This window comes from Crocodylus porosus, unplaced genomic scaffold, assembly GCF_001723895.1.
Source record: "Crocodylus porosus isolate Cpor-Errol unplaced genomic scaffold, CroPor_comp1, whole genome shotgun sequence".
Lineage (NCBI taxonomy): Eukaryota > Metazoa > Chordata > Crocodylia > Crocodylidae > Crocodylus > Crocodylus porosus.
The window spans coordinates 75,447,310-75,471,735 of record NW_017728931.1 but is presented as its reverse complement, the minus strand read 5'-3'; the positions used below and the strand labels follow the sequence as shown (position 1 = coordinate 75,471,735).

The 24,426-nt window shown below is 44.3% G+C and overlaps 1 protein-coding gene across 1 annotated transcript in view; it reads right to left on the bottom strand.

Moving 5' to 3' along the window:
• Positions 1-24,420, bottom strand: part of NAP1L1 (nucleosome assembly protein 1 like 1) — a 45,306-nt gene extending 20,886 nt beyond the window's left edge. The window contains exons 1-4 of the mRNA XM_019543188.1: positions 24,383-24,420; positions 7,930-7,965; positions 6,999-7,087; positions 5,465-5,567 (exon numbers count right to left, since the gene is read on the bottom strand). Coding sequence (XP_019398733.1) covers positions 5,465-5,567; positions 6,999-7,087; positions 7,930-7,946 — 209 coding nt within the window. The 5' untranslated portion in view covers positions 7,947-7,965; positions 24,383-24,420. The remainder of the gene's footprint in view (positions 1-5,464; positions 5,568-6,998; positions 7,088-7,929; positions 7,966-24,382) is intronic.
• Between the last annotated feature and the right edge of the window lie 6 nt (positions 24,421-24,426).

The window sequence follows — 24,426 nt, the reverse complement described above, 5'->3', positions numbered from 1 at the left end:
GAATTATTTAAATGCTACCATAATACACCAATTAATTTCAAGGTGTGAGCACAGAATTAGGAACTAGAAAAACATTTAAGATTGTTAGCACTCGTCTACCTAACTAAGCAAGATGCTAGATTCGCCACAATGAACTGTAGGACGAGTGCTTTTGTTACTCTACCCACCTCAACACTGATGACAGAAGTGCAGAACTGTCACCCTTCCTTAACGATTTTAACAGAAACACACAAACACTTACTCACTGGTAAGATATCAATTTCTAGTTACCAATATTTCAGCATCTACCTTGCCTTTTTCTGACTTTGGAAGAACACGTCCATAGTATGTACTACCAAAGAAATTCATTAATGAAAATTTAGAAAAATGTTATATTGTACTCATCTATAACGCTCATGTTATTTTACTTTCTCCAAAAAACATGTTCCATAAATTATATTCAAATGTCTTACTAAATGTTTTGCTGCAAACTTAACTTTCAGGAATGGAAAAAATAAGAGGAACTTCAGTGACCAGCAAAGGTTAATGGTGAAAAGGGGTTAAGAAGGAATGTTAGTAAGACTGAAGTAGACCATACAATTATCACTCATTTGAATGCCACATGCAAATATTGTTTTAATGTTCAAGGACATTGGAGAGGTTCTAGTAACTGTATATAAAATATCAAGAAAGAGATACTCAAAAATCCATATTTCCATGCAGAAGCTTTCATATAAATCAAGAGTAACCCACAGTAATTTAATGCAGGTGAACCTTTCACAATAAAGATCCTAGATTCTTTAGCATAAATTATATTTGATAGAAAAGTAAAATACAAAAACTGCCAATGCCAATCTCTTCCAAGGTTCAACTGAGATTTATACATATGTCTTACACGTTTTTTTATTTTTATGACAGTTATGAAGAAAGTCTCTACCAGGTTACAGGTCTAAAAGAACTACAGCTGAAGGAAGAACATATGCAAGACATCCAATCATGACTCGATCTGCTTTTCAAAAGCCAACTGAATGAATACAGAAGCAGAACAAGGTCTCCAAGCTCTGACCTACAGAAAGCCTTTAACATCACTTATGAAGCAAGGCTTCAGTGATATTAATGTAATAATGTTGAGGAGGGTTGCAAAGCAATTACTTGTGTGTAAAAGTCAAAATCTAAACATGGTCAGAAATTCTCTAACAGAAACCTGCCTGATTTTTTGATAGCCTGTGTGTCCCGTTCCTCAGGGTCCACCTGACAGACTGCTAGATAACCTAGATATCTATCCTATCCTCCCTCCTCAACAACCCAGACTTCCAAAAAGTTTTTACTTCAGTCCCCCAAAGTCATGGGGCAATCCACAACCAGGACTTCTGGAGTACAAGTCCAGAGCTGCCAAGGCTTTAAGATAGAGGTACACTGATATATCATTCCATATCACATAAGTGCCGATGAAAGGAAAATTACCATTATCAGCAGATCAAGACTCCCATGGTGAGAAAAAAAGTGGGGCTGAGCAGGCACTGCCTAGCCAGAGCAGGGAATGTGCCCCTGCCAGGAGTGGGGTGGAGCTGCAGGCAGCTTGTCTCAGAGGTGTGGTGGGGGGCAGTTCTCTGCCACTGCATGCACCCCTCGGGGAGGCATGGGAGGGACATGCCATCCCCCCACCCCACCCCAAATTTCTGCATGGGGTGAGGGTGGGCTGCCTGCTGTGGGCTTGGGGCCAGGGACTGTGCCTGCTTCTTTCTGGTGGGTAGGCTGAGCTGCAGCTGCACTCAGGGTGGGCGGTGGTGGGAGAGGGAGGGCTCTGGAGTGGCTACAGCCACCCCAATATTCCTCATAGCCCCCACTCCCAGCACTGCTGCTGCCTGCCCTGAGCATGGCTCTGGCCCAGCTTCCCGCTGGGAGCTGTCCCCGCTCCACTCACTCCCTGGGCAACCTGCCCTTGGCTTCACCCTGCTCCCAACAGTGGTGCATTCACTGCCCTGGCTGGGCTGCACCCACCCTGCCCCAGCCCCACTAACTGTGGGGGCCTTGATCTGTGCTCCCCACACCTCTGCCCTCCCACAGACTTACTGGCTGAATGCTGCTCTACAAGCTGCTGGGCTGCATATTGGCTATGAGATGGGCATCAGCCGATATGGGCTGTTAATAATTGGCCATCAGTTTTGGCCAAAAAAATCTTGATTGGTGCACCCCTTTAAGCAGTTCCAAAACCCTTCAAAAAACCTTTCAGCTGGATCAAAATTAAAAGCCTTTCTAAATGGATTTCTGAAGCTCCTGTTCCATGAGAACTATTAAAATTGTTTGTTACATTCTGGAATGGAAAAGCCAGTTTCTGATAAATTCTACTAAAATCTTAAAAGGAACTTATGGGCTGTTTATATTGGGGTGGCCCAGTTATTAAATAAAGTTCTGCTGCAAAAGTCACCTGCTGTAGTAGTCTCATTTTGCAGCAAGAGATTTCTAGTTGATTACAATCCATTTATAAACTTCAGAAAATACAAAGGTGTAGCAGATGAATTAACATACCCCCATAGGGCAAAGAAAAGAAAGACTCAATGCTGGCTGAGAACAACATTGCTGGGTGCTCAGACTAGAGAACAGAGGCATGCATATTACACAGCCGTAGAATCATTATGCAATTCGCCCCTTGCCATGCAGTCAACTCTAACCAATGGCCAGGGAAGCGTAGATGTATACTTAAAATACTGATAGGAAAACAAGAGCATGAGGGACACTTTGAAAGCTACATGCATACATATATTTGAAAAAAGCAGGCTCAACAAGTTATTCTTGTTACTTTCTCCAGCATCTTTTCACTGAACAGTTAGATAAGTTTTCAGTACAATAAAACCAAGTTAAAATGCTTTTATAGTAAAGGATGTGCTACTGTACTTGAATAGATGAAGAAATGGTACAGTATCTTAGTAGAAGTGGCTGACTAGAGGAATGGCATGAAAAAAAAATCAATATTATGACTTATGCTGTTCACTTCTTGGATGAAGGACCTGGAAGATTAGTAAAGGTTAATTAATACCTGAAGAAAAACAGAAGAGAGAATATATAATATATAAAATTCCAATAGTATACAGTATTTAGAACAGAAGTAGAGCATTCTGGTACACAGATTTTGAATTAAATGTTTAATCTTAACGATGATGCACTTTTTAAGCTTGCCTGCAGCTTCTCCACTATCCACTGAGAAAATTCCACTCTGAAGAGACGTTTCTTGTCAGGAACAGGAAGTGCCTGCTGCTCTGACTGCAACTTTGCTTTTCTGTCTCATTGTTTCCTACTACACCTAAAGCCTGAAGAGCATGACATTACATTTCCTCCTGTACTTTCACCCACAAATTGCATAGCAGTAGTCATCTACATGTTTAAGGCATTTCCCCCTTCAGCTTCGTGCCCACTTGGCTACTTCCCTGGATTTTATTATTTTTAGACAATTGTGGGAGCTTATAAGCTCCCACAACACTGGCTTTCCTTTATACCAGGGGCAGGCACCTATTTCAGGTGGAGGGCCGGCTTACTGAGTTTTGGCAAGCCATTGAGGGCCTCATGACAGGCAGCCAGGGCAGATAAATATTAATTTTCTAAATTTTTTTTAGAGGCCCCACAGGATGGATAGAATGGCTTAACAGGCCGTATCCAGCCTGTGGGCTGCATCTGGCCCGCGGGAGGCATTTTGCCCACCCCTACTTTACACTGTCACATGGAGTAACAAAAGAAAGCTCTAGAGATAACAAGGAAACTATGCCAAGTAGCTCTCTCAGTCATAGTAGAAAAAGATGTACTCCAGAAAAGGGTTTTCGCTTCCCTCCATATTCTTCAAGGCCTAGAAAAGAGCTCTATATAACAAAGTCAGATCTTAGATGAAACTTCCAAGTGTGGTTTTTCCTATGTAACTGCATTATTAGGTGAGGAACTTCTCAAGGCAAAAAATTATGCCTCTATATCAGGGTGGACAAAATATGGACCGCGAGGCCATTCTATTCGGCCTGCAGGGCCCCTAAAATTTTTTTTTGTAAACCAGCCCCGCACCAGCTCTGGGCTCACCCATGGGGGCTGTGCTGCAGCAGCAGTAGCTGCAGCCCCTGTCATGTGCTGTGCCAGGCAGCGTCTGCTGCTGCTGCCTGGCCAAAGCTCGCCATGGTAGGCTGCAATGTGACTGCCACCACCGCCTCTGTGCTGCCCAGCACGCAAGCTCCGGGCAGGCAGCAGCAGCAGTGACGAACACTGCCCGACGCAGTAAGTGGGAGGAACACAACTGCTGCTGGCATGGCACAGCCCTGATGGGCAAGCCCAGAGCTGGTTCAGGGCTCAGGTTGGCAGCAGCTGCGGGTTATAAGCTGGTGCTGAGGAAAAGTGGTCCCTTGCCCACCCTGTGGCCAGCGCCCTGTGCTGCAGTTGCTGTGAGCTGTGAGCAGCTGCAGCAGGGAGTGCAGGCCACAAGGAGGGTGAGGGGCCACTTTTCCCCGTGCTCACCAGCTCCTTCCCTGCCAGCGAGCAGGGGGTTGGGGTTGTGCACTGCCCCCTCTCACCTGTATCACAGGGCTGGTGGGGACACTGGGAGTGAGTGGGCACGGAAGCACAGGGCCTGCACCGGTGTCCTGGGGCCAGCGCCAGCAAGGCCCAGAGTTCAGCAGCAGGGGTATGGGGTCCTGGCCAGCAGGAGCTCTATGGAGTCAGGCCAGCTCCCTCCTCTCCCAGGCCCAGCCCAGCCCAGGTCCACAGACCCCTGCCAGCCTGCACCCTGCTCTGGGCCACACCGATGCTGGCCCTGCGACATTGGTCCCAAGATGTTGAGACACTGGTCCCAAGATGGTGACCAGAGGGTGGGGCACCTGTCAAGGGGCGGGGCACCTGTCAAGGGGCGGGGCTACCCATGCAGCCCTCGACAGCTTGCCAAAACTGGGTAAGCGGCCCTCCGCCCGAAATAATTGCCCACCCCTGCTCTATATGCAAGCAATTTGCATCAGCCACTGACAATCCAACATTAACAACTCTGCAAGTCTCTGTGGCTTTGATATAAAAAGAATACCCAAAAACAAGAGGACCAAATCAGACAATTTTTAAACACCAGTTCCAAGACCATTCAGGATACTGATACTTTTTAAGAAGACAGTGCAGGGTTGTGAAAACAATCTTAAAGCAACTAGAGGCATCTTGTAAAGACATAATACATATGCCACAACAGCTCCTCATCTACTCTCCCTTCTCAAAGTTGTCATGAAGAGATTCAGTGCCTGCTGTTTTCCATCCTGAAGTTTATTATATGCTTTTGGACTAAATGTTAGCTGTTTCTACATTTACTATGACATGAGCAGTAATTTAAAATTACTAGCATTTAATATCGTTTAGAAGTAAAGAAATTCCCTGAATAATGTTGGAGTACTTCTATGTACCTCGAGATTACTTAATAATAAAAAAAGTAAAATAAACAAACATATTGCAACAAACAGCAAATGAAAATAAGTCATACCTTTCTATATATCCTGTAGATGTTCCTACCAGACCATCAAGTCTTTCCTGAAGGGCTGCAAGAATCTGAGGGTTTTGCATCATCTGCACAGTCAGCTGTCGAGCTAAAATAAAAAAAAAAAATAATAATATTCTTCTCATACTTGAGCTATAAACTTTTTACAGTATCTTTATCATGCTCAAATAGTTACTTTAATCTAGCATTTCAACAGATCTAGCAATTCTATAGTAGATTTGCAGATTTATATAAAACAAAAATCATTTGTTGCTATTCACATAAATCTTCATCTATTTACTTTTCAAATTCTTTATTAGACTCCAAGGAGCACTTGTACTGCACAGCAAATTGTCAAGCAAAGTGTTCTGGGATGAGAAGTTCTTGGGTTTTGCTTTTACTTGTTTTTACACATTCCCCATTTATTGTGACAATTGCTTTGAACCTGAATGGTTTCTGAAATTAAGCTAGATAAATGGTAAAGTTCATTTGTGAACACTGACAGACATGGAAACTAGTAAAAGCTTTGTCATGCATTGATAAACAGAAAATCTGCTGAACTGCTGCTTGCTATGGCTAATAAAAATAATGACAATAGACCAGGGGTTGACAAGTTCTTTGGCTGGAGTGCCAAAAATGCCCCAATATGACCCATGCCTCCACTTGGTAAGCCAGGGGTAGGTAGCAGGGGGAGCTCGAAGGGGCCTGATCCTCACTGCTGGCGGTGGGAGCATGCACACCACTGGGCAGAGATTGCATTGCTCTGGTCTCTTCCCCATCATCCACCCAGAGACACATGTGCAGCCACCAACACCACAAAGCCCAGTCAGGGCACCAGACTATGGTGCAGCAGCCTGCATGCAGCCTCCCAGCTGCCTGCCACAGTTGGCCTGGGCTCTGGGCAGCTGCATGCAGTAGGTAGGCTGCAAACAGCTGCAGCAGTGTCTGGAGCCCCAGTACTGGCTCTGTGGCAGCAGTAGGTGCACGCACACCTCCTGGCTCCCTACCACAGAACCCCTGTGAGCTGCCTGCAGCAGGGCTTGCAGCTTCCTGCTGCAAGCAGCCCAGGCTTCAAGGTTAGCAACAGCTGCCCAGAGCCTGGGCCACCTGTGACGTGCCAAGCAAAATGGCCTCGCGTGTCATGCTCTGGCATGTGCGCCAGGGGTTGCCACCCCCTGCTATAGACACTACATTAGTAATAAATAATCATTACAAATCCTGTAGAACAGTGGTTCCTAACCTCGGGCTGCGACCCAAATGAGGGCTGCAGGGACCTGGCAGCACTGCACACAAAATACAAGCTGTGCTGCATGCTGGGAGCTCCCCTGCCCCTGGGCCACCAGCACCGCAGCCGCACTCTGCTCCCAGCAGTAGGTCATGGCAAAAAAAGGCTGGGAACCACTGATGTAGAAGAATAATATTCTGTGGTTAAGGAACTTATGACTAATATTAGGATTCGTATTAGCTACTTTAGGTGCCTTTAATATTTCTTTGGATGCCAGTATGCAATAGCTCAACATGTCTTTAATGTATGTATTACCTTTGCTGTTGGCATCCTCACCAGTTTCTTCTTCTTCCACTTCTTCAACATCTTCCATATCCTGCTGGTCAAGTTCAGCCTGTTCTTTGCTATTAGAAACATTAAATTTGAGGGTCAAGAGGTTATTGTTACCTATTCCCACCCACATTTTTATTTTTTTTTAAAAACAAGACACATTTTAGAACTTGGTCTACAAAGCTAGTTACAAATACTGTATTAAGTCCCAGTGTAAACAACAGAATGATGTATTCTATTTTGGTCTAAATTTCCTTCCCCGAGTAAAATCTAACCAGAAATAAATCTATTAATTTTACTTCTGATATTCAAATAGTGGTTTAGCAGTTCACAGAAAGGAACAGATTTCTGAAAATGATTCCTATCTAATCCCATTTTGGAGATTCCCTTGCAACTGTCTGGTTGACCTCAAGCAAATTAACCAACTTCCCCGCTCACAGCATTTCTCCATCTATAAAATGGGTATATATTCCATAGTAGGTTACTATTTATTGATTTGAAAACCACTTACTACAGGGACAGAGAAGTCATGTCCAGCCTGATAGCAGTAATGATAATGCTGGTAGCTTTAATCCTTTATTACACTACTTAAATTACATCTGGTAGTTGAACAAATTATATACAAGTCAAATTTTGCTTAATCTCTATTGCTATGAAGATCCTGGCAGAACACTTAGTAAAATACAACATGAAACAGATGTTATGGCAATGTAATATTGTTTACATTAAGACAAGAACTATTCAGTTGTCACAGCAGTTGGAAGAACAGAATAGCAGATATAGTAAAACAGAAGACACAGCAACACCTTGAAGATTAACTCATTCAGAAAGTGATGAGTTTTCATAAGCTACAGCCTACTTTGTTAAAGTCTGTGACAGTTACAGTCAAACTTAGCAGTCAAAAGACTTTACTTACTTGTCAATGTCTGCCATGTTCTTAAACCTCAAGAACCTAAAAAAAAATAGCAACATTAGATTTTTGCATATAGCATCTATGTACCTCAGACAGCACTTATTTTAAATACAAAGTTTGGAAACCGCATATGTTCTGAAAATTAAGGTAGCATTTGAATTACCAATAGATAACCCAATACAACCACTGTTTGAATGCAAGTATGAAGATACATCTAACAGCACACACCACTTCCAATCAGAGAACTGAAAATACAGACATCTTATGTACTAGGGTTTTTTGTTTTTGTTGTTTTTAAACAACCTGTGTTGTCCCGATAACTAAAATTCAGCATACCTGAAAAGAATGTTTTATGACTGTTCAATGGCCACAAAAACACATTCTATACACGTTTTCTCCAGAAGTAGTTTTGTAGACAGGTAAGAATTTTTCATCACATCAAAAAGGCAGATTTTGTTGACAGGTTTGCAAAAACTGACAATTTTAAAAGACTGCTATAAACAAAGATTCGATCATTTGAATGCCTAAAGAATTGGAGATGGTCAACTCAAAACGTCTATTATTCTGATTTAAATCTGCCCTATAAAGAGACTTAAACCTTTACCAAATTTTACAAAATTATCTTCAACCCTCTGTAGACTATGACAAGTGTAACAGTGTTCTGATTTCATAGACGTTAGGTCTGGAAGGGACCTCCTCGCAAGATCATCGGGTCCAGGCCCTGCCCAAAGGGTAGGAAGTCAGCTGGGGTCAGATGACCTTAGCAAGGTAAACATTCAGGCATTTCTTGAACAGCCCTGATAGAAAGGGTAACTATTAAAGGGCTGTTTTGAAAGTCAGCAGGCACTAATAAATTCACCTACAAAGATATAAGCGTTCTTACTTGCGATCAATGTTAGATCAGGCATATTCATATATATTTTTAAACAGATACTGGAGAACTTGAGAATGTAAATACTAAACTCCTAGACATTACCACACTGTGTATGGACAGGGATTCATAAAAACAACTGGACCAACTTGACAGCTGCCCTATTCTTTTACACTAAATTTATGTACCAGACTGGCAGATACTACAAAGGAAAAGCAAAAAAGTCTTTACTCCAAGTTTCACTTCGTAATCTTTTAAACTGTTACCCTCCATGGTTCTAGCATTAAGGAATTATGGGAGCCTTTAAGGGGAGATCCAGAGGGGGTGCAGTGGTGTACCATGGTCCCCAAAGAAAGCAAGAACTCTGCCTCCCAACTTCCCCTCCATGCTCTCCCAGGGGCAAGGGGAGTTCCTGTCCCGCTCTTTTTTATTTTTTGCTTTTTTATTATTTTAAAATAATAGTTCTAGTTAATTTTTTAAAAATGACTGTACCAGCGCTCTTGATACAAAACCATTGTATCATTTTAGCTAATGAACTAGGAGTAACTTTAGCTCAGATGGAAATTAGTCACTCAAAGCGAGTGGCTTAAGTTTTGCACCAGATAAGTCTTCTTTTACTTACACTGATAACTCCTATGTAGACACAAACCCTTGCAATAGCACTACAACTAACTGCAACATGCTGTCAACTTTTGACACATCTGAAAAATCTACTCCTCTTATACAGCCTTTTCCATTTTTAGCTTTGTTCTTGTGTATGGAGTGTGCATCTTTGCACTGACAGTCTCATTACCCATTACCTTCCCCTTTTCCTCTCTCCCAGTATCATTCACCACTTTCCCCAAAAAATGTTATTACTCGCCCCATATCTTCGTTCTACTCCCACGAAAAGCTTCAAAACAAACAAGCCACAGCAGAAGGACTGTTTGGGGCCAAAGGGCTAACTGAGAAGCCACTGGAAATTGATAGAACTGCACAAATAAAGGTGTGGACTTAATGCTGAGAGCTGGAGATTAGATACAAGGAGCAGATGAAATGCACCTTTACACACAGGTATCAGATGAACTTCTACAATTTTACTCTTCTGCTGATTAAAGCTAAAATAGTAAGTCTATTCACTCCAGCCTCACTTAAACTATTAATAATTCTCTCCCCATTCCTCATTCTCATGTTCTATATTTCCTCTCTCCTGCTCTTTTTGTATAATATGGCTAACATACTATAAATGTTAAGTAACTGTCACCCAGACATTTCACAGGAACAAAAACAGGAACAAAACAGTGTCTGAAAGCTGCCTCTCCCTACCTAACTCTTCAGATATTGTTTACAAGATTCACTATGGTTTTTGTCCCAAGAGAACAAGCCTGGTAGCAATTTAATTCCAGCTATAAAACCCAGAAATCTGGATGCAACCACACTAGTACAAAACTATTCATACATTAATTTACACTGTTGTCAGTCTTTATATATACCTTCATACTGACCTACCAGCATGCACAGCTACCAAGCATTTAGCTAAACCGGTCCAAGCCACCACTGCATTTTAACACTGCATTGCACTAAAGTGCCCTTGGACCTTGGTCATAGTGTTCAGCAATATAAATAGGATAGTATAAAATATCATGACCACTTCCAGCAGTCAATACTTCGGGTCCTCCTTCCTAGATAATACTTGTACTGCTGGTTATGATTTTCCTCTGAAAAACCACACACCAAAAATGTGGTAGGGACCACATTTCTTGTCAGCTTACCCAGCAATCCTTACAACTGTAACAGTAGCTACATCTTGAGAACGCCATGATGAAGGGTAGCCATTGGTAGCCAGGATTCCCGATTTCCCGCCCCCAATCCACATATAACTCTGTTAGGTCTCCCTGTTCCAGAGGAAGCAGCACAGGCTCTCTCGGTTCCAGCAGGGAAGCACTCTGGGAGAAGAAAGGCAGAGCTGACAAGAGAGCACCCACTGCACTGACATGAGCTCCATATCTCCCTTCTCCTTCTCTCATGGTGAAGGGAAGAGCAAAGCCACAGCTTCTGAGAAACGGGGATAAACGTCACCGACAATTCACTCCACTCCACTCACTGCCTACCCCGGAGAGGAAAAGGGAAGCACGGGAGGAAGGTGGTGAAGCAAAGCCACAGGTAACCACAGCCTCCTGGCCAGAGAGCAGACTGCTGCAGTTTTGAAGTTCGATAGCTGGGAGGTGTGACCTGGGGAAGGGGGGTGGTTGTAGCTGAAATGGTCCATTTTTAAATGCTTCCAAATGCAGCCAGGTATCCAGGTTGTAGCTGTATTGGTGTAGAGGAAAAGGCAATCAGGACTCGTAGTAGAGATGATAACTTTTATTAGACCAGCAAGATTTTTGCAAAAAAAATTCTTTAATTGCAAGCTTTCAGGCATAAACACCCTTCATCAGGCATTGGAGAAAAGATTGTAAAAGTTCCTCTGGGTTTCCTCTAGAAATGAAAGTTCATATTTCATAGGATCTTATAGAGGAGTCAATAGATGGAAAACTCCTCTGGGGAGTCAGTGCATAGCTGTTATAGAGCTTCTCACCTCCTGTGAGGATCTGGGATGATGCAAGTTACCTTGAAACAAAGGCAGGAGCAGGATCTCAGGTTTCAGGTGGTCACAGTCTTTTTATAATCTTTTTTTCCAATGCCCGATGAAAGGTGTTTGTGCAATTAAGCTTGCAATTAAAGAATTTTTGCAAAAATCCTGTTGGTCTAATAAAAGATCTCTCTACTATGAGTCCTGATTGCCTGAAAATGCAGCTGCACTTTAAAGCACTGCAAACTTCACATCTGCCTGCACCCAATGTTTCCACTATTGTGATTTTAATGCAGAGTTAGTGATACTGCTGTTTTATTAGAGCCTAAGCTTCTGGAGAAAATGATCACTTCAGCCTGAACTTTCATCTGATAGCTTCTAATCTTCAGGACTAGAAATGTGACAAAAGTACCCACACACTCATAGCTTTAAAAAAGAAACTGTTTTATAAAGTCTCATGATTTGACTGGGATTGGCAACACTACAGTTATGTATTGCTACAAGGGGGATTTGATTTAAATCAAGTTTATTTAAATCACTGGTCAGGAAGGCTCGATTTAATCACCGTTTTCTACAAAAAGTGCATACTTGCTGTTTAATATAACCTTCATTAAAATATTCCCAAACAGGGTCTCTTTTACAGCCTGGGAAGCCTGCTGCCATGATAGGTTTTTCCTTCTATTATAACTGTACCATTCTCTCACTAGATCTCACATTAATGGATATGCTATACTCAGAAACTTATCCCTCAAGACTTTTGGAACATTTTGCTTGAAATGTTTCCTTTTTGTTTCTATTGCCTCTCCCTCCTTGCATTTATCTCCATATACCTCCTCCTTGCCCAGATCTACTCCACCCCAACAATCCTCTATTAACTTCTTAGAATCTTGTACTTTTAGAGAGAGAGGTAAGGGCTTAACTGACTACACAGATTTGCAGAGACAATAGGGTAAATCAGGTCTGTTATCTCTCATCTCCATATACTGCTGTTAACAAGAAGTTGTCTCTGGAGACACAAATTCACACTTTGAAAACTGAAACTAAGCATCACAGAGATACTTGATGGGAACTTCTAGACTGAGCACCAAGTCCCATTGGGTAGAGTGGTTTTCTTTAATCTTTATTAACCTATAGAGAAGCCTCTGAGAACCCCATAAGATTGGACCCCTAATATAGTCCGTGGCCTGTTGTGACCTATTTACAAAACTTTTCTAAAAAGGTTACATGAATATATTGTCTCAAACAGTATATAAATTAGAAGTTATAATCCCTATTCCATGACGGTGTCTTTGAGCACTAACATATCTTAACTTAAAACTATCTTTATATAGGTTTATTTTTTTTAAAAGCATCTTCACAAAAAAAAAGATTAAATCAAAAACTCTAATTCATATTTTAAAAATCATTAAAAAATGTTTTTAATAATTTTTTTATCCACCCTGGTACTGCATTACTGTCCAGAGGTTGCACAAGTGCTGTGCAAAGGTAGAGAAATAAAGCCCGAACCTTGGAGAGATTATAATAAATTTAAGACAAGACTCAAGTAGATGCTAGAGGCAGGAAGATGCATAGTAAGATCAGACAGTGCAAAGATGTTGATGGTTTCAAGTTATGGCTGTTTCTATACACACAGGAAAAGAAGGCTACCAGTACTAAGGGGAGATTCTTTGTAGGTGTCCACCAGCTGCATTACAGATAACACCAAAAGGCCTTCTCATTTTAAAAGGCTGGCTTAGGAAAAAAAGAAAAATCCTGATATGTACTTCCACTGATCTAAAATTTGCTAAACACAGGGGGGCAAAGAGCAAGGTTAAAGGTCCAAATTTGTAATCCTTTGCTTAGTCAGATGACTGCCAAGAGACAGCTTTTCCTCCACCCCCAAACCACTTAAATTGTTACTGTTTCTAAATACGAACTTAGATTGTGCATTTTGGAAGTATACTGCAGACTTAGGAGAAAGTAAAGGAAAACATAAACACTACAAGTCTAGACTAGATGAGAAGTGTCTTGGAGTACACTAGCTACAAGGGCAATTAATAAAGGGTATTAATTTTTGACCTGATGCGATACCTTAGCCCCATTCCTTTCTAACAAGCTATGCAAACCATTCCTCACCTACTGAATCACAAAGCACACCTCTGCCTTTAGAGGATTCTGCTCTATTCAATGTAGTTTCAGTAAAATTCAATTAAACATGACTGGCATTACATAATACAGTTTAAACAATAAACTGGCACAGATGTACAGATCAGCTGTGCTAGGATGTCTCCTGGCACGGCTCATCTGCTTCATTGGGCCAAAAAAAACACACATTACCCACTGCAGGGTGAGGTCTCTGCTGCCACCAGGGCTTCAGGGGCCCAATCCTGCAAGATAACACTCAAGGCATGCCTCTGCAATCAGAAAAATCCAGAGTTCCCCCATTTGCTGAAGAACACCTGTGCCAGCACGGTGCATCTTTCAGGGGAACACACATGGATTCTGACTCAGGATACACCTCTGCAAACGAGAAAACCAAGTCAGGTACTCCTGGGGCTTCTTGGGCCCAATCCTGTGCATCTTGGAAAATCCCCTACAAGGAATTCCTAGGGTGTGCAGGATCAGGCCCCCAAAACTCCAGAAGAACCTGACTGGGTTGGATGGAGAGGACAGGCAGCTCTAGGCTGCCTCCACTCATCCACCTTAAAACAAAGACACTTGCTTCAAAACAGAGACCTAGGTATATACTACCTTTTATCAGGGCTAGAAATTTGGGCATTTTTAGCATGACAAAGAGCACAGATGTCTCTCTTCTTTTACTTTGTGACATCATAAAAAACATTATGGTGGCATGAAGCTGATGTCTGTTTGCAGCTAGAGTCCATTACCATAACAATCGCTAAGACATACTGATTCCTTCACAGCAGTTAAGGGATGCTAGAGCAACTATTTTTGGGCAGAATAAATTTCTACTGCAAAGAGACCTTGAAGTGGAGCAGAGGAGAGTTAGTAGCCCTAAGTCACAGGGAGATCAGATAATTTACTGGACAAATAAGCCAACTCACTGAAACAGAGCACAAAGTACTTCTCTTTACCTCAGGGACAGTGCTCAAACTACCATCATGGGAATTTACTATCATGGAAAGAATATGCAATGTCACCTTGCATGCTACTTTCTTTTGTACGCTAGGGACTGACAACCTTTGAGTAACAGCTAGCTGAATTAACAAAACTCAGTCTAAGGTGGGACAGCACCTGCAACTGAGCCTCCACTGCTGCATCCTGCCCTAGGCTGGGGATTTCCCCACCACCAAATGCTGCCGATGAACTTCTGATGCACCTGCTCACTGCTGAATGTCTCCATTGCCAAATCACCACCACTGTACCTGCTCTGTGGGCTGGTTACAATCCCTTTGCAAACTGTAGGTTGTCATCCCTGGTGTATATGAACAATCCAATTCATGGTCTTAAATTCAAACAGTGGCACGTGCTAAGAGATAACACTGCAGTATAAGTAAAGATCAGTTTCCACTTCCACTTGTTCTACCTCCTCTAAAAAGAGTAACGCACAGTGAGAATGGAATTTCCCAATGGTATCACATCAGGTAAAAAAAATTAATATCCTTTATTTAGTTGAAAAAGTGAAGAAGTAGTTATGTTTCCCTCATGGCTGCATATATCTAGCTAGAAAACCAAGAACTTTTTTTTAACCTTTCCTATTGATTTATACAAATTGAGAGATGACAGAATGGTTAACTTGTATGCACCTGGAATTCAACTTCTCAATTATACTGACAGATTCTTAACTCTAAGAATACTCAGAAAAACTTCAGAATTAAAGTAGATAGTTTAATGAAAGCTGTCCATTTACCATCCATACATAACTATAATTAAAAAATAAATAAATAAAAAGCAAGAATGATGCATTTAGGGAATTTAAGATGAGAAGTTTAGGAGTCATTAACTCATGCAACACAGTCAAATCTACAGAATCCATTCATTCATGACATTAAGACATTATGCAAATGAACAGTTTATGGCATCCTGCAACCAAAAGAAACACTCATGCTCTTCATATTAGAGTGGTTAATCTACAATGATCAATAAGCAATACAGAATCCCTTATGCAGTGAGCTTTTCTGCGTGTTTTCTTCTGCAGCAACACATTACCACCAGAGGCAGTACATCTAGAACACAGAATGGTTCTCAACCTTTTTTGTACCAGGACCTATTTGTACACATCAATGGCCAGTCCCAACCCAGTGCTCCTCACTCCCGACCCACTGCCCTCCACCCCCACTATATGGGGCAAGAGGGAAGTGTGTGGGGCAGGAGGGCCCCAAGCTGGAACTCCGCCACCCTGTATGCGAAAAGTCACTGTTTCCAACATTTTTCTCCTTTAAAGGAGAATCCATTTTAAAAATTTGTTCACGGACATGTCATATATTCTTGCAACCCACTTTTGAGTCATGAACCACGGGTTGAGAAACTGGCCAATGGTCCAACAAAAATAGTATCAAGGTAATGAAACTTGTCCGTGTATTTTCCTTCACGTTACTCATTTTGAAAATAAAGTGCACAGGTTAAAGGTGCCATGTGTGTCCCAAATGTCACTGAAGTACACAGGAGCTGCAGATGTCCTGCAACTTGAAATGAATCAATTCGATGTTCCTAATGAAGCCAGTGGCTCACTACTTCAGGATAAGAGGTCCAAGGCTTCTAAAAATATTCATTCATCCATCAAATTTACACCTTTTCTAGCACCACCAGCCCCTCCCTCTATGAGAAGACAGCAGTACCTTCCCACAGCCTGTAGTTTTTAAAATCTCATAATAGCAAGCTACCAGTTAAGAACTGATGGAATATCAATTCAATTTTCAGTGTCTTACAAAAAAAAAAGTCTAGTAAAGGGAAAAAAATTATGGAGTACTTCTAAGGCTGGTCCTAGCAAAATGATTCATTTTTAATCCACGTGGGGGGGGAAAAAGTATGTAACATTTCCACACTGAAGTTCCAGTCATGAAGCAAAGGTTCAGTTAAATAGCACTCAACTCCTCCACTGCTTTGTGATGCCTGGTGCTCACGTTATTCACTTTTGCAGCAAAGAAAGGATTCCCAGGCTCCGTTCAACACAAGCTAAAAAAAATTAAAAAGAAAATGAACTACATTACAGTTTAAAGCCTTGACTGACAATTAAGGCTATGTGCTTATTCTGTTACTGATCTGGGCTCCCATGTTCTAAAAATAGCACAGTTAACAAACAAAATGTACCCAGTGTTCTGGATGCCATCTTTTTCTAGCAAAACACTTAATAGTTGCTCTAAAGACCAAGCTCCCATTATCAGAAGCATAACTAGTGAAAAAAGTTAGAAGACATATCTGTTTTTAAAATCTCTCCTGTTTCCAGCCAATGAACCACTATTTATTGAATGAGAGGGCCACCAATAGCAGTCCTGTGTATATGAGGGATTGGCAACCTTTTTTTAAAGTCAGGGGTGGGCTGGAGGGCTGCTTAATGAGCTCTGGTGAGTTGCTTAGGGCAGTGGTCGTCAAACTTTTTTGATCACACACCCCTATCAGTAAAAAATTTTTGAGCCCACACCCCCAATATATGTATATGTATGTATGTATGTATGTGTATATATATATATTATTTCCATTCTATATACAAGTTCTAATATTTTCTTCCCGCACCCCAATGGATTGTCTTACGTGCACCACACTTTGGAGACCACTGGCTTAGGGCAGCAAGAATAGCCTCTCCCTTGACAGGTGCCCCACCCCCTGGTCACCATCTTGGGACTGCCCCTAACCCCTGACCCTTTGCCACCCAAAGTCCCTCCCTTTGCCCCCCCAGAAAACACTCCTTTTGGGAGGAGAGGGCTGCCTTCTTGGAACCAGAAAAAAAATCATATACTAAAAGTCAAATAAATATGTTATAGTAGGTATTACAAAAAATATCTCTGTGATGATTTGTGTTTGTGTAGTGTATACAGAAGTAAGTGTATGTTGGGAGAGTGTATACGTGCCGGGTTGTGGGGGCAGGATGTGGGAGTGTGGTGCTTGTTGGGTATGAGGGAGAGTGGGGACCCCTCCACACCCTCCCCACATTGGCACAGTCCCCATCACAGGCCACAGCAACAGCAGGAGGTGGGGTCCCTCAGGGTGCCTGTGGCCTATACAGGCGCTGCTGCCCAATGGCACAGCTCCAGCCAGAGCTGCACATGGTAACAAGGAGCGCAGCCAGGCTGGCCCATTTTGCTGCAGGGAGTTCCGCGCAATAGCACATGCAGTTCCTGGCACAATGGAGCCAGCTGCCACCACAGAACCAGAGGGCAGGGCTCCCCACTACTTCTGGTGGAGTCCTGCCAGCTGCATGGGGCAGGGAAGGCAACCAGCTTCACCGCATGGGGCTTCCCATGGTGGCACATGAGTGCTGGGAGCTGCGCATATGGTGCGGGGAGGCCTGCACAATAGAGGCAGGCTGGCTTGCCACCCCTCTGGGCGCAGGCTCCATGCTGCTGCCAGTCCCAGCCCCACACGCCTACCCAGCTGCAGTTCCCCTACCTGGTGCCTGGAATGAGTTGGGAACCAAGCAGCTCTCCAGGGGCTGCAGCATTGGCAGCAGCAGCCCCACCCGGAAGCTATGTATTGACTGGGCTGAGCCATTCCACCCACAAGGCTGGGGGTGAGGCACATGGGCTGGGCAGGGTACAATTAGTTAGTTGGTGGGTGCCCGTGGGCTGGATGAAATTGCCTGGCAGGCCACATCTGGCCTTCAGGCTACATTTTGCATGCCCCTGCCCTAAGTCAAATTTTTCTTAAGTTTCAGTGGTTTCTAATTGTGAGCTGCCACTTAGGCAATGAGGCAGAAAAACAGCAATCACATTAACTGTAAGGATGTCTGGTGATGAGGTCAAAGTTAGAATAGGAGGGAAGGCTGTTATGGCTTCAGAACACAGCATGATTCCTTTTTCCTTAAAGTCTGAAAAGGAACTCAGAGGTGATTATGTAACATCCTCTCCCTATGAAAAATTGTTCTAACATAAGGAACTGCATGTGCAGTATTGAAGTTTGCCTAAATTTGCACGGTTTTTTCCTCCGATTGACAAAAAGCACATCTTCGACACAAGAAAAGCCTCCTGTCAAATTCCAAGCTGTACTGTAGAGCATTGAGGTAGCCAGAGCTTCTCAAAACTATTTTTTTAAAAGAAAAATAATCTAAGTTTAATATGGCTGATGGTATTGGACACACCAAGTTAGCTGAAACTTTCCAAATAATGCCAGTAACTGAAAACTAGGGATGTGAAAGGTTAAACCATGAATTGCTTAACCGACAAGTACAGTGATAATCAGTTAGCTTACAGGTTATCCTTTAGCTCTGGCTGACACAGTCTGGCAGGGAAGAAGGAAAGGGAAGCAAGCCATGCAGTGCCCCAGCAGGAATCAGAAGACAGCAGAGCAGACAGGCAGGCAGGAGGATCACTAGTAAACACAGCCTAAGATGGAAACAGGGAGCAGCCTAATACCTCATCAGTTAAGCAATTAGCTGCTTGTTCACAGGTGCTCTCTCCCTTCTAGGGCAGGGCTGCAGGTGGGCAGTGTTGTCTGGCTGGGCTTACCTCTTCCCCATTCCCCCTCCCTCCAGTCAAAGGGCTCCAGGAGCTGGAAGTGGCTCCCAGAAGTAGCTGTGTCATCAGTTAATCGTTTAACCGATATAATTAAAGGAGGTTAAATGAATATTTTAAAACAATATTTACATCCCTATTGAAAATATGAACTCAAACAATTTGACAAAGCTATGAGCAAACTAAAACCAGGATGGAAATATCAGGTAGGTAACACTATCACACATGCTTTCATACCCAGGATACAAACTAGTAATGAAGTATGATGTCTTCGTTCATAAGATCTATTTTATAATAAAATACTAATAGATCTCCAAAGAAAACTCCCTTTCTGGAAGAGGATCCCTAGCTATACAATGGCAGAAAACAAAAATAACTCACTGACTGGTCATTGATAAAAGGCTTTGAAATTCTGCATTTGTACCACACAAAGAGGGTAATACATTAGGAAACTGATAGCTTTCATATCCCAGCCTCATTTTTGTAAAAGCATGTAAAAGTTCCTACTCATACTAACACCATCAGACAGAGCACACAATATGTGCATATATTTCAATAGGCCAATGCAGGCTTCCTGTCTAAGGGCTTAAGACAAGGGGCAGACAATTATTTTGGATGGAGGGCCACTTACCAAGTTTTGGCAAGTCATTGAGGGCCAAATGGGTAGCCCCACTCTTTGACAAGTGCCCTGCCCCCTGGTCACCACCTTGGGACTAGAAGTCCCACCCCCTAATCCCTGACCTTTGCCACCAGAAGTCCCTCCCCTTGCCCCCCAAAAGTAATCCTTTGAGCAAAGGAATTTGCCATCTTGGAACCAGATAAAAACCAAATTATATTATAAAAATCATACATACTACAATATTCATTAATTTGATTTCAGAAAATATTTTTGTCCTGGTTTACTTGTGTTTGTGTAGTATACATAGAGGTGATGGTATAATAGCATAAAATGAAGTCTTACTTTTGTATATTGTGGGTGGGTATCAGTTTGTGAGTGTGTGTATGTGGGTGTATGCAAGGTGAGGGAGCATGTGAATGTATGTGTGGGTCGGTATGGGGTTTGTGAAAGGCTGTGTGGGGGAGGGTGGCTGGGGAGGACTGTGGCATATGTGGATGGGGAGAGTTTCCCCACAGCCTGCCCTGCCCTCCCTCAGCAAGCAGAGCCCCTGCCAGCACTACTCCAAGCCTGGGCTCTGTGCTCAAGCTGCTCCTGGCCCTGGGGCAGACACAGCCCCACTTCCCCCCTTGTTTGCCACCACTGCCCTTCTCTTGCCACTTACCCAACACCTGGCCCCACTTACTGCTGCGGCACCATGTCCCAGATGCTCCTGCAGTCCCAGTGCTGCAGCTGGGAACCATGTGGTACTGGAATGGCCAGCCAGTGGATGAGGGAAATGGCTGCACATGGCAGGGGAAAAGGGTCAGCAAGTGGGTGTAGGGAGTGCAGCAACAGCTCGGTGGGAGGGGCCAGTGCTGATGCATCAGGGCCAGCATTGGCAGCAGCACCAGACATAGGGTGGCAGGGGTCCAGGCTAGAAGCCCCTGGTAGGCAGAAGTTTCTGGGTGGGGGTAGGTTGGGGTCGGGCCAGCCTTGCTGCTCAGGCTGCTTAATCCTGCTGTCTGCTCCCCCTGGCTCCTGTCATCTTTGATAGGCAGTCAGGGCAGATAAATATTTATTTTCTAATTTTTTTAGGGGCCCCACGGGCCAGATAGAATGGGTCAGTGGGTCGGATGCGGCCTGTGGGATATATTTTGCCAGCCCCTGGATTAGACAGATAAGCACACTAACAAAGACACAATATGTCCGTAAACAGGTGTAAACAAAAAGCAAATAGATGACCTATACAACAGTACAGAGTTTCTTATTTAAATCCATTGCAGATTTAACCCAGAAAAAAGCCAGGAATTAAACTACACTGTTGTGAGCTTGAAATTCCAGCATGGAAGCAATGCAATTAAATGAAACTAAACACTGAAGAAAATGATATACCCTTGCTTGGAATACTGTGTTCAGTCTTGGCTATCCCATCACAAAAAGGATGCAGCAGAATTAGATTGCATCACAGCCTGGCAACAAGAACAGCTAGGGGACAGAAAACACTTAAGAGTAGAAAATTAGAGCTGTCAATCTTACTCAACAGGGCAAGAAGGGACATAAAAAGACTACACAAAAGTGTCATGCAGCAAGTAGCTCAGAAACATCTGACAACAGAGGACAATCCAACTGAAAGATGATAAATTCAAGGGAAGAAAAAAGCAAAGTAAAACTATTTTCACAAGTTGCAAAATTAGCCTATTGTACTTATTACTGAGGTACTAAGCCAAGTGTCTGGAGGTCAGCATAAAACAAAATTAGTTTTTTCAAGATTAAACATTCATATTTCAACAGTTAAATGAGTCTCCCAATTATAAGAGCTGGAGGGAAGCTCTCTCTCATTTATGTCATCCTGTAATTGCCTGTTGCAGGGTTGCATGGTATCAACCATTACAGGAAACTATGGTAAATACTGGACTAGACTGAATACTCTTCCTCTGAACATCCAAGAATCAGGCCAGTGGTCAGTTTAGTGAACAGTAGCCCAAAAAAGTGTTGCCCCGTAGATGAAATACCAGCTAGACCCCAACTGTGCATACTCCTGCTTGAAGCTATTAAACTTCATGCTGAACAACACAATTTTGCTCCAGAGTATACTACAACTGTCCATTCACTCCAGAATGGCATGTAATGATTCCGAATACATATTTTTGTAGATCAGCTTAAGTTCATGAAGTGCTTTGGAATTCTCTGGCCTCAAGTGATATAACTCACTTAATTCATTATTATAAGTTGTTAATACTGCTTAGCTGGACACTAGCCTGCAGATGCATATGGTTAGCAAATTAATAATCATTGCGACATTACTCCCAAATATCTTTTAGATGTAAACTTTTGTACAAACACTAGAGGTACACAGATATATCAGTCGCATATCAGATAGGCACCGATAACAGAAAAATTAACATCATCAGCGATTGACTTTTTTTGGCCAATAGTCACTGATAAATGCTGTGTGCATGCATGCAGTTGCATGCTGCAGCCTGGCAAAGTGGAAAGCAGCCTCTGGCCAGTAAGTCTATAGAGGGGAAGGAGCAAAGGGGGGCAGATGGAGGCCCCAACAGTGAGAGAGGGAGTAGGGCAGGGGCAACCGCTGCCCAGGTGGGATGGGGTATGGGATGGAGCTGCCAGAGGCTCATTCGGGGGACACTGAGGGTAGAGAAGGACGGGCCGCTCAGTGGAGACATGGGGGCCAAATCCACCCTTCCCCCTCCCCCAACTTGTGCGTGGGGTGAAGGCAGGCTGCCTGCTGTAGGCACAGTGCCAGCCTCATTCTGGCAGGGGGGCTAAGCCGGGGCTGTAGTCAAGCCAGGGGCGAGGCAGGCTCAGCTGCATGGGGCAGGCAGCAGCGGTGCTGGGAGGGGTGGCTATGGGGGCACCGTGGAAAATTTTGGGGTGGTCATAGCCACCCAAATGCCCCCTAGTGCTGTCCCTGCTCAAGGCACTGCGCTAGGCCCTGCCCACACCCCTGGCCTAGCCTACCTTCCCTCCCCTCTTCCAGGAAGAGGCTGGTACAGCTCCAAGCCTGCCCCTGCCCAACACACAAATGTGGGGGGGGGGAGGGGGGCACATGCCCGTCATGCCTCCACCGGAGGGTCATGCAGTGACAAGGAGCTACCCCCCACCCCACCCCAGATGAGCTGCCCACAGCTCTGTCCCGCACCCCACCCTGGGGCAACATTCACAGCCCTGGCTGGGCAATACCTGCTCCAGCCCACTCCCTCAAGTGGGGGCCTTGATCTGCACCCTCCTCCTGCCTCCCCCCCTCCCCCAGCAGACTTACCAGTGAGACACTGCAGTCCTATAAATCAGCTATCCAGTCGGTATTCGCCAATATGGCTGGATAATAATCATTCATCAGTATCGGCCAAGAAAATCTTTATCGGCACCCCTAATACACACTTATTTTATTTTACAAGAGTCTGGGGGAAAAACAGGGGACAGGAAATTTATGGTGGAATACATAATTGAACCCTAGACTCCCAAGACCTGGGTTAATACTGAAGTACTGGTTCACTGTTAACTCTGAAAATACTGTGTTTTCTGGATCACGTCCACATGTATATACAAAACAATGAATAGGCGATTTAAACTAGACAAACGTCATCACTTTCTGCATCACCTTTTTTTTCTTGGAGACTCATCAGACAATTACTAACTAGATCTGTACCTGTTTAAACATAAGATACAACAGATTTACATCCCTAAATCATATAATTCACATCAGAAGCTCCCAAACTTTTTAAAATTTCCAATGTTTTTACTGCTTTGACAGCTTGGATACTATATGTACTCAACTCCAAGACACCATATTTTTCCCCAAATTAACACAGGGGGAAAAAAGCCCCCGAGTCATAGACTGTTCCTCCTGCCCAGCTCCTTTGGCTTAGGCCCTGGCTCCAGCATAGAGCACATGGTTGGGAGGAAGTCATCCTGGCCACATGGCCGTGGTGGTGGCAACTCCAGCTCAGACCCCAGACCTGCCAGCACAGTGTGGCCAGGCTGAAGCTGGAGTAACTACTGCCATGTGGTCAAACTGGGACCAGAGAGTAAATAGTGGTGAGTGGGAGCACAGCCAAGGATGGTGGGGGCAGGCAGCAGGGGAGGCAGTAGGCAAACAGTGTTGTGGGGCAAGTGGCAGGAGTCAGCCCACCCTCCCACCCATGCTTGTCCTGCTGCAGAGCGGGGAGGGCTGGGGGCACAACAAGAATTTAAGGCAACACTCCAATAGCTGGATTCTGCAAGTGGAAAACCACAACGAAAACAGACAGGTAAGTTTGCCATGTCTAGAATCTGACTGGGGGGAGGAGGAGGAGCATCTTAAATTCAGCACCTCTTTGGCCCCAGCACAGGGGGCAGTCTTGCTGTCTCTCTCAGGGAAGGTTTCCTTAGGGCCACTGCGCACTTCTACCATTCACTACCGACAGCTCGAGTCAAGGTGACCGGGGCACAGAGGCAGGGGAGGGTGAACAGGTGCTCTCCCCACCCTGCAGGCTGCTTCCTATGCAAAACCTCTGCCGGCCCTTCCCTTCCCCCGCCGCAGGGAGCCGACCCCTCTCGGGAGCGCCGCGCGGCTGCCAGACCCGCCCACTCCCCCGGTCCCGGGGCCGCCCGCGGCCTTCCCCGCTCTGGCCGTCCGTCAGTCCACCTCCCCCCACACGCCCTCCCCCCCGCTCACGTGGCGGTGGGGCCCGGTTGGCCCAACGTGCAGCCGGGCCAGAGCAGGCCGGGCGCGGCCTACGGGTGCGGAGGGGGGGCGCCCCCAGCGGGGGGCACCACCCTCAGGCGCAGCCCCCCCAGCCCCGCTCTACTCCCCCGGCGCGCGGCGGTACCTGCGCGCAGGGCCGGGACCGGGGCCGTGCCGGGCCGGGGCGGC